The 10,430-nt window shown below is 45.5% G+C and overlaps 1 protein-coding gene across 1 annotated transcript; it reads left to right on the forward strand.

The window, feature by feature from the left end:
• Positions 1-1,359: 1,359 nt before the first annotated feature.
• Positions 1,360-1,697, forward strand: F5891DRAFT_968162 (uncharacterized protein; the record flags this gene model as incomplete). The annotated part of the gene is made up of 2 exons (XM_041376294.1): positions 1,360-1,480; positions 1,588-1,697. Coding segments are annotated over 2 exons (231 nt in total), but the record flags the coding sequence as incomplete, so codon positions are not given.
• Between the last annotated feature and the right edge of the window lie 8,733 nt (positions 1,698-10,430).

Genomic DNA, 10,430 nt, shown 5'->3' on the forward strand with positions numbered 1-10,430 from the left:
TTGCCCGTGCGTTCCCTCGTTTGTCCGCGTTTTTTTTCGCGTTTGTTCTCGCGTTTGTTCGTTTGTTCGTTTGTTCTTGCGTTGAATCGCTTGCCCGCGTTTTTTTTCTCGCGTTCGTTCGTTTGTCCTTGCGTTCACTCGTTTTTCCGCGTTTTTTTTCCGCGTTTGCCCGTGCATTCCCTCGTTTGTCCGTTTGTTCTTGCGCTGACTCGTTGGTCCGCGTTTTTTCGCGTTCATCCTCGCGTTCGTTCGTTTGTCCTTGCGTTCCCTCGTTTGTCCGCATTTTTTTTCGCGTTTATCTTCGCGTTTACTCAGTTGTCCGCGCGTTCCCTCATTTGTCCCCGCGTTCGCTCGTTTGTCCTCGCGTTCGTCCGTTTGTTCTTGCGTTGACTCGTTTGTCTCGCGTTTATCCTCGCGCTCGTTCGTCCTTGCGTTCCCTCCTTTGTCCGCGTTTTTTTCGCGTTTGTTCTCGCGTTTGTTCGTTTGTTCTTGCGTTGAATCGCTTGCCCGCGTTTTTTTCTCGCGTTCGTTCGTTTGTCCTTGCGTTCACCCGTTTGTCCGCGTTTTTTTTTTTTCGCGATTGCCCGTTCGTTCCCTCGTTTGTTCTTGCGCTGACTCGTTTGTCCGCGTTTCTTTCGCGTTTATCCTCGCGTTCGTTCGTTTGTCCTTGCGTTCCCTCGTTTGTCCGCATTTTTTTTCGCGTTTATCATCGCGTTTACTCAGTTGTCCGCGCGTTCCCTCATTTGTTCTCGCGTTCCCTCGTTTGTCCACATTTTTTTCGCGTTTATCCTCGCGTTTACTCAGTTGTCCCCGCGTTCCCTCGTTTGTCCGTATTTTCTTTTCACGTTCCTTCGTGTGTTCTTGCGTTCCTTCGTTTGTCCGCATTTTTTTCGCGTTTACTCATTTGCCTTGCGTTCACTCGGTTGTCCGTGTTTTTTGTCGCGTTTGGCTATAACACACTATGTTGCTAACGTCCTCCCAGTTATTTTGTTCGCGTTTGTCCTCGCGTTCGTTCGTTCGTCCCCACATTCACTCGTTTGCCCTTGCGTTCGTTCGTCTGTCTTCGCGCTCAACAATCCAAGCGTGCCAGAACTTTTGATAGCATTGATGAGGTCGTTGTTGACCGGTCGCGACACCGTGATAGGAAGTCTGGCAATGGCAATGGTAAGGCGCGTCAGGAGGATAGCGACGACGAAGACGACGACGAAGATTTAACCCAGGAGGAGCACACCGAGGAAGAGGAACAACGCTTCGAGGAACTCAATGGCGAGGCCATTCGCCAGCGCCTCGAGCAGAAGCGCAATACCTTTGGTGTTAGTAGGATTTCGGCTACCTCTGCCTATGGCTCAAGTGCCGTAGGGTGTCGCAGAGCATGGAATAATTGAGTCCATTGAGATGCACCATTTCATGTGCCACAAACGACTTACTTTCACGTTTGGACCTCAGATTAATTTCATTATCGGTGAGTGTCACTTCGAGTGTTTTAAGCAGATGCTGAAACAGCTCTATAGGTCACAATGGAAGTGAGTACTATATCTGCAATAGCTGACAACTCTTGTGTTTCGTTTCATTGACTTGACATGTCAGATGGAAAGAGCGCCGTCCTGTCTGCGATCACCATTGCACTTGGAGGAAAAGCAAACTCGACAGGACGCGGCAGCGGCCTGAAATCTTTCATTCGTGAAGGCCAACAGTAAGATTGACACACTCACTGAGGTTTGTGTTACTGACCTTGAGATATCACACAAGGATTTCAGAAATCACCATTTCGCTCAAGAACCAGGGCGAAGAAGCATATAAACCCAAAGAATATGGAAAGAGCATTGTCATCACGCGTAGAACGGATGTCACGAACGCCGATCAAGCGCACAAGGACTTCCTTGAAGCCAAGCGTCAATAATTGGCTGATCAGGACAGCATCAAGCGTTTGTTCGTTTGTTTTTGCGTTGAATCGCTTGCCCGCGATTTTTTCTCGCGTTTGTTCGTTTGTCCTTGCGTTCACTCGTTTGTCCGCGTTTTTGTTTCGCGTTTGCCCGTGCGTTCCCTCGTTTGTCCGTTTGTTCTTGCGCTGACTCGTTGGTCCGCGTTTTTTTCGCGTTTATCTTCGCGTTTACTCAGTTGTCCGCGCGTTCCCTCATTTGTCCCCGCGTTCGCTCGTTTGTCCTCGCGTTCGTCCGTTTGTTCTTGCGTTGACTCGTTTGTCTCGCGTTTATCCTCGCGCTCGTTCGTCCTTGCGTTCCCTCCTTTGTCCGCGTTTTTTTCGCGTTTGTTCTCGCGTTTGTTCGTTTGTTCTTGCGTTGAATCGCTTGCCCGCGTTTTTTTCTCGCGTTCGTTCGTTTGTCCTTGCGTTCACCCGTTTGTCCGCGTTTTTTTTTTCGCGATTGCCCGTTCGTTCCCTCGTTTGTCCTTGCGTTCCCTCGTTTATCCGTTTGTTCTTGCGCTGACTCGTTTGTCCGCGTTTTTTTCGCGTTTATCCTCGCGTTCGTCCGTTCGTCCTTGCGTTCCCTCGTTTGTCCGCATTTTTTTCGCGTTTATCCTCGCGTTTACTCAGTTGTCCCCGCGTTCCCTCATTTGTTCCCGCGTTCCCTCGTTTGTCCGCATTTTTTTTGCGTTTATCCTCGCGTTTACTCATTTGTCCCCGCGTTCCCTCTTTTGTTCCCGCGTTCCCTCGTTTGCCCTTGCGTTCCCTCGTTTGTCCGTGTTTTTTTTTCGCGTTCCTTCGTGTGTCCTTGCGTTCCTTCGTTTGTCCGCATTTTTCTCATTTGTCCCCGCGTTTACTCATTTGCCCTTGCGTTTACTCGTGTGTCCGTGTTTTTTTCGCGTTTGGCTATAACACACTATGTTGCTAACGTCCTCCCGGTTATTTTGTCCGCGTTTGTCCTCGCGTTCGTTCGTTCGTCCCCGTATTCACTCGTTTGCCCTTGCGTTCGTTCGTCTGTCCTCGCGTCGACTCGTTTGTCCCCTCGTTCCCTCGTTTGCCGGTGCGTTCACTCGTTTGTCCTTGCATTGACTCGTTTGAAAACCAGGGACCCTAGCTACCTCCCACCTCAAGAGGGTGCCTGGCCCTACTGCCCCAACTATTCCAATAATGTGGATCGTGATCAGCAGCCCGTTCGCTCGTTTGTCCGCGTGTTTTTTCGCGTTTGCCCGTGCGTTCACTCGTTTGTCCGCATTTTTTTGCGTTTGTCCGTTTGTCCTCGCGTTTGTCTTGTTTGTCCGCTTCTTTTCGTCGCGTTTGCCCTTGCGTTCCCTCGTCTGCCCTTGCGTTCACTCGTTTGTCCGCGTTTTTTTTTTCGCGTTTGTCCGTTTGTCCTCGCGTTTCGTTCTTTTTTTCCGCGTTCGTCCGTTGCCAGCAGTGCTGGGCTTGGCTCTGATCCCGACAGTGTTGATTCTGCCGATCGACCTGCATTCGGAAGATGGATACATCTCCAGTATAATGGTGCATGCACCTCCGCCCATCCAGTCATCAGGAAATTATTACTTAATTTGTCCTTAAACAGACTTATCTACACTTATTTACACTTAAGTGTCTTGGCGAAAGGTGGATCTACTTGTCCAACATTGCAAGAGAAAAAAATTGTTGATGTATATTAACATACATGTTTTATTATATTTCACACTAAAAAAATATGAAACATGCCAGGTGAATGATGCAAGAGAGAGCAAACAAGTTTTGGGACAAGTGAGATAAACTGATTAAGGAGATTAAGGAATGTGTGAATTTACTGATGCCATGGGTCTTGAATGAGTGGGAGACTCCATGTACCACATCAGGGGCTTGTCAAATGTGGACACAAAAGCTGAATTATGAACCGCTCTCTGCTTGTGGTGCCATACATTCAGGCTTTTCATGGCGACTTTCTTTAACAATTGAACAATGTACCACATAGTGATACAATACAAATGCCCGCTGTTTGTTGGATCTTGCATGTGTAAGGCTGGTTTTGGTTCGGCGGGGAAATGAGAACAAAATGGTGTGACAATATAGAAGGGTTTTTTGAGAAGATTTTTAGTAATGGTGAAGCAATGAGTATAGAGGCAAGGTTGAGAGTAGGGGTGCAAGTGTGAAGACGAAACATTTCGAGAGGCTAAGACTTTCTGTAGAGCAAAGTTTGCTTTGAGCAGGGAACCAACATATGATTCTGCTGTTGTTATGAGTGTACATGAGCAGTATAAATACATTTTCAAGTACTTTACTAGGCTGAAATAAGAATGGGGAGCATATGGCGAGGTGAAAATACTTTGGTGAAACAAGGGTATCGTGAAGTTTGAGCACAAGGTAAGATAACGGAAAAAGAGAGAATGGAGAAGTGAGAGAATGTATCCACATAACTCGGATGCAAAGTGTAGAGCTTTCTCGCATCCGTGAGTCACGTGGACTTTGTGAATGACAGTTCTCAGATTTCCTTTTTGAGGTGCGGGCCGTGTGTAGAGGATAGACAATCCTTACACATGTCATGGCCCATGGGACACAGAAAATTGATGAATCCTTTAAGTCAGCCTTTCTTATGCACAACCAGCTGCTTTTGCTCCTTGACATCACTTGGCATTAATTTGCATTTCTTTCTGCCTGTGAAACTGCAGTTGGTGTATTTAGTACATGACTGCCTCAGTGCTGCACCAAGCAGTCCAGTTGTTGGCTTGTGACATGGATGGTTCACATTTGAACCCCAAAAAAACCAAACATGACCACTCTGAACAGTTTGCAAAGGTTCAATCCAGGGTTTGTCGACTCTGGTAGAACTGGACCCAGGTTTGGCACTTGCGCCCCCACTCTCAACCTTGCCTCTATACTCATCGCTTCACCATTACTAAAAATCTTCTCAAAAAACCCTTCTATATTGTCACACCATTTTGTTCTCATTTCCCCGCCGAATGGTTCTTGGTTCTTAGCAGCACTACTTGGACCAGTGTACCTTCATTTTGTCTGTCAAAACATTGAAAAAATAATAATTTATGTTTCAATGATTTTCTGTGTGTGGGACATGATGCAAAAATTCATCATGTTCCTTCAAGGATAATGCTGTATTTTCCACCTATTGTGTGCAGAAAACAATGTATAATTTGTGCATGTTCTGAGGCAGAGTATCCTGCAATCATGTTTCATTTTTTTTCTCTGAACATAATAAATGTTTTTTAAGTGTTGTGCCGGAGGAATATACTGCAAACATTATGTATTTATTCTTACAAAACATGGGGCATGTTTCATAAATTTCCTCTGATCAAATATACAAATGAAAGTTTGAAAGTTTCTTTGCTTTTCCTTAACAAAACATTGTCAAAATATTTATTATTATTTGTTATATGATTTTTCAATGTTCTTGGATCAAACATATGGTGAACAGGATGAAGTAATTGAGATTTTTGATACACAGAACATTGGAAAAACAGAGGCCAAAAAATTGACATGATTGTAAATTGTTATTTGAGGAATGATGAATAAAAAATATAGACTGTTTCTTGAGGGAAAATGACTCATTTTTAGATTATGTCTTGCATACAGAAAATCTTCAATACATTCATTATTTTTTTTCAATGTTTTGATACACACAATAAAAAGAAATTTCTATCTTCTAATTCAATGTTTTTTGGATGTTTGGTGGAGGAAAATGAGAAAATGCCCGCAGTGATACAAGTTTCATGCAATGGGAGATTATGTGTATACCATCAAACTCTTTGGGACTACTGATTCTTTCACCACTCAGATTGTATGCATTGTCTGTCTCCTACTTTTCAAAGACACTTATGAAGTTTTGCCTAGGGAGAGCTGGCGCACAGAGCCTTAAAAGTGTTCTATCCGCTAACAAACAAACTCGACACTTCAGCACAGCTTGCAAAGCACGAATGCAGGCGCCATGTACTTCGGCGAGTCGAGGAGGCAGCAGGCATTTCCTCCTTGAGTAATGAGTCTCTGGCCGATTCCCCTGCTCCACTGTTATCCAACTTAAAAGACCATCATTATATTGCAGCCAGTCAGAACAATCCAGTCTCATTATTTGGATTTCTTCAGGAACACAACGGTGATCCGGCTATTAAGGTAAACTTTTATTGTACTCTTGGGCGCCAGTTTGTTTATACCGCTCTCAGAACTTCATTCCACGATTGAAAGATCACATTTTGTATAGGCTGAACAAGTTGGATATTGGCCATTGCGACCACACATTCACGGCTGAGGAACGCAACTCAGTTATCATTCCAAATAATGTGGTTTACTCAGCTCAGACTATGCAAATACACTATACGACGTACGACATGCGACGCGAATATGATACCATCAACACAAGGACACATGCAGATGTGATGGTGCTTTCAGGCGAAAGTACTTTGAGCCACCCATACTGGTACACTCATATACTGGGTATATATCACTTGGACACATGGCTCGAAGGGAGTGAGATCTCACAGCACCTCAAGGTGCTCTACGTCAGATGGCTCGCACCAATAAAATCACACCAGTCTGGCATGCAGCGCGCTCGCCTTCCCAAAGTGGCATTTGTGGAGGAGTCTGATTATGACACCTTTGGATTTCTTGATCCAGGTCAAGTGATCTGGGGAGCTCACTTGATCCCCGTGTTTGCTTCTGAGCGTGGCGTAGGCTCTCTCCGCCATGGAAAATCGTTAGCACGTCCCATTGGGGAACTAGATGACTGGGAAGAATACTATGTCAGAATGTGCGTCCAATGTTTTTTCTTCTTGTGGATGGATGACTCACATTAATCAACATTAGTTTTGTCGATCGCGATATGTTCCTGTGTTATACTGACCTGGGCGTAGGACACCCGATAACTTCGCGGAGCACTGTCAGAGATTGTTTTGGCTCTCGGTCAAGAGCGCCAGTGGAGGCAACAGATATCAATGAAAGCAGAAGTGATGATGAGGGCTGCGGAGATGATGATGAACAGCATATGCATGTCGACCTTCAAGACAATGAGGAGCCAGAGGATGAAGGCGATGACATGGAGAGTGAGGAAGATGCAGGAGAGTCTGACGATTGGGTCGATGACCTAGGAGAAGTAGATGAGGATGATAACCTTTCTTTTTGAGGTAGGTCCGAATTCAGTTATAATAAAAGCACTTGTTCATTTGCTGATCACTTGCCTCGGCATCGACTCGCAGGTTCACATGACCATGAAAAACATTATGTATAGTAGTACTAGGAGGTACTCGCAATTTTCATGTTCCCAAAATCGCTCTGCACGACGTTCCAGGTCAGCTGTGGGACAAGGCGGCCAACGACACATACATCGACTGCAGGACTTAGTATTTGTGAAAATCTAGCGACTTTGAGATGAATGCGACCGACTCTACCATACAAAATATGTTGTGCGACGACCAAATGATACACATCCTATTTAGTAACTTCATGAACCCCCTGTGTGCATTAAATTTTTCGTCCATCCATCCAAGTGCAAAAGCTTGCGAAGCAAATAGTGCTAGTGTGCTTGCAAATTCATCTTTCCTTGACTTATTTCCCATGGAATGATTCGCTGTGTATGGTATTCGCCCTCTGGAGAACTTCTTGCCACCGCCCCAAACAAGAATATTTAAATTTATAATTCAGGCACGAGGGAACACATCACAATCTTCAATGAGGCTCACACGTTCAACTTGTCACTTGCATGGACGCCCGATGGCACTCGCCTTCTTACAGGTGGCGGTGGTTCTGATCCCACCATACGCGAATGGGATACAACAACCTGGAAGCAGGTCGGCAATCCCTGGACCGGTCACACTGACTCTGTCAATGGCATTGCCATTCATCCTACTGGCAAACTTGTCACATCTGCATCTCGTGACAATCATGTCCGTCCCTGGTGGCTCTCAGACTGACGAACTGTTGCCACCTTCGAGCACTCACCTACGCCGTTCTGCATCACTTTCTCCGTGGACAGCAATTACATCCTCAGTGGAGGTAAAGATAAGGTGATCTCAGAGTGGGCAGTACTTCCGAGTCTGGGTATTCATCTGAAGGCATGTTTCCGTCCTTGACTCATATGCCACAATTCGAGCATGTTTTGTGCAGATCCTGGCCATCACGACAGCCCGCGTTGCATGCATCTGAGATGGGCACTTGTCTACCGCTGAAAAACTACTCATGCTAGATATCAACACTGATGCCAACAACCATACTTCCTATGCCCATCGGTCATTTGTGATGGCTCGATGACACAAATGGGACCATGCCCTCCAGGATGCAAGGGCAGCATTTGATGTTGCATCAATATACACTGGCCAAGATCCACCAATCCACCATTTCCTGCTCTTGATCAAAGTACGTTATATTTGCCTCGCATACTTTCTGCTTCATCGTATATTTTAGGCCATTGTCCTCTTTAATGCAGATCAACATGACAAGGCCATTCTGCTCCTCAAAGAACTCGCTGCTGGTTGTCTGAATAATGCCGATGCTCTCGCGTGTGATGTCGTGCAAGTAAGTAGCATCCGCACTTGGTCATTATCTTTGCAACTCGCACATCAGGCATATCTGCGCATTCAACTCAGAATCTGTTAATTGTAGACCCTCGAGTTGAGGTGCATTCGTTCCTTCCGCCTGCCATAGAGTGGCTTGCCTCCTCCAGATCAGCTTCCTCCGACGTGGGCAAGATTCTTGTTATCATAGCGCCTACATGAGAGCTTGTGCTTCAAATTGAGGAAGAGGCAATGTCCCTTCTTGCACACCACCCATACGGTGTGCAGTCTGTTATCAGAGGTGGGCAATCTTTCCCATTCTTTGCTGCATATCATGATATATATTAACACTTGCAGCATAAACACAGAGAAAACCCGTCTTAACTCTCCCACTGCTCGCACCGACATCCTAAATGCCACTCCCGGTCGGCTCCTCGACCATCTGACTTCGGGGCTAGCCCTCCGCCCAACTGTGCTCATTCTTGACGAGGCAGATAGGCTACTCAATCAAGGATTTTGCAAGGATCTAGAACACATTCTGGGATTCTTGCCTGATAGACGGGGAACAAGATGACAATCTATGCTATTTTCTGCAACTTTTGACAATGCAATCAAGAAGGTGGGTGGGTTTTTTGTGTAAGAATAACAGGCACTGATTGTTTTGGGGAGTAGATTGCAAGGATTTACCTAGATCCAAATTATAAATTCATATCTACGCTCCACGCGGACGAGATCAACACACACGAACATGGTGTGTGCATCTTTTCCATAATCTATCAATGAAATAACAAAGTGACACATATGTAACATAGTTCCCCAGAGTTACCTCATAACACCCCTCGAAGATATCCTTCCGACACTTGTTTCCCTCCTCAAGCAGGCAGGTCTGCAAGCAAAGCAATGTTGTTTTGTACAACGGCACATGGAATGGCCGTTGTCATGAGTGTCTTGCAACAAGTGTCTGCTGGGCCACAATCTATGCTTCCCCCAATCTACCAGATCCAAAGCCGTATGTCACAGGCTGCGCATACACACGCTGCACAGGAGTTCTGCGATGCCCCAGAGGGTGCGATTTTGGTGACCAGCGATGTGACTGCAAGAGGGATGGATTTTCTGAGGTGGGTCTCCTATCAAATCTCAAAGTATTCTCAGTCCCTTCGTTGGCCAAACAATCATGCTGTTGTCTGATCATTTTTCGTTGATCTGTTTTATTTCATATCTTGCCCTGCAGTCTACTTTCTCTTCCTTAGATGATGCACATTATGAAGAAGCTGCTCACCATTTTACTGCTGTTCTCAACTCGAGCGCTCTCTCATCGAACTCACCTATTCATTTTATGTATGAGGATTTGGTGGTGGTGTGTGAAAATACATCCGAAATCCTTTTCATAACCGAGTCCCTTGTCCAGCTCTTCAACTGGGATCTCAAATCATTGTGGGTTACTGCACACCAGAAACGTTGTCATACACTCCTTCGGGCAGGTAAACTTCAAGATGCCGCTAAATCATACCGATACATGATGGACAATATCGATGAAACAACGGGGGCGAGCTGCGTTGAATGGTCCAACGGTGAATGCACATCCCGATCATAATGACAATATTCACTTCTGCTTCTGTTACAAATATAATATTAACTGGTCATCTTGCAGTTATGTTGGTTGCTCGGTCTCTCGCATGTGAAGTGCACATAAGTCGTATTGACTTGATCCATTCGTTTCGAGATTTGCAGCCAGTCCATATATGATACGCAAGACGCTATGTTACGTACTGAAAAGCTTAGACGTGAATACCCAGAATATTCACTGATACGGTATACCATTTTCATGTCCATCTGGTGTTTTGTTTCCAAACTACAAGTTTCAGTGTCACGTACTATGCCTCATGGCACTGCAGTGTGTGACTTAATACCCGCATGACGTTTCCTCACGTGCTTTGTGTCACTCAAATTTATCAACGGTTAACAGTGTACATGTTGATTGATAGCAACATAACACTTAGTTGCTATTCCTTTGTTCAACA

This window comes from Suillus fuscotomentosus (genome assembly GCF_016647785.1).
Source record: "Suillus fuscotomentosus strain FC203 chromosome Unknown F5891scaffold_254, whole genome shotgun sequence".
NCBI lineage: Eukaryota > Fungi > Basidiomycota > Agaricomycetes > Boletales > Suillaceae > Suillus > Suillus fuscotomentosus.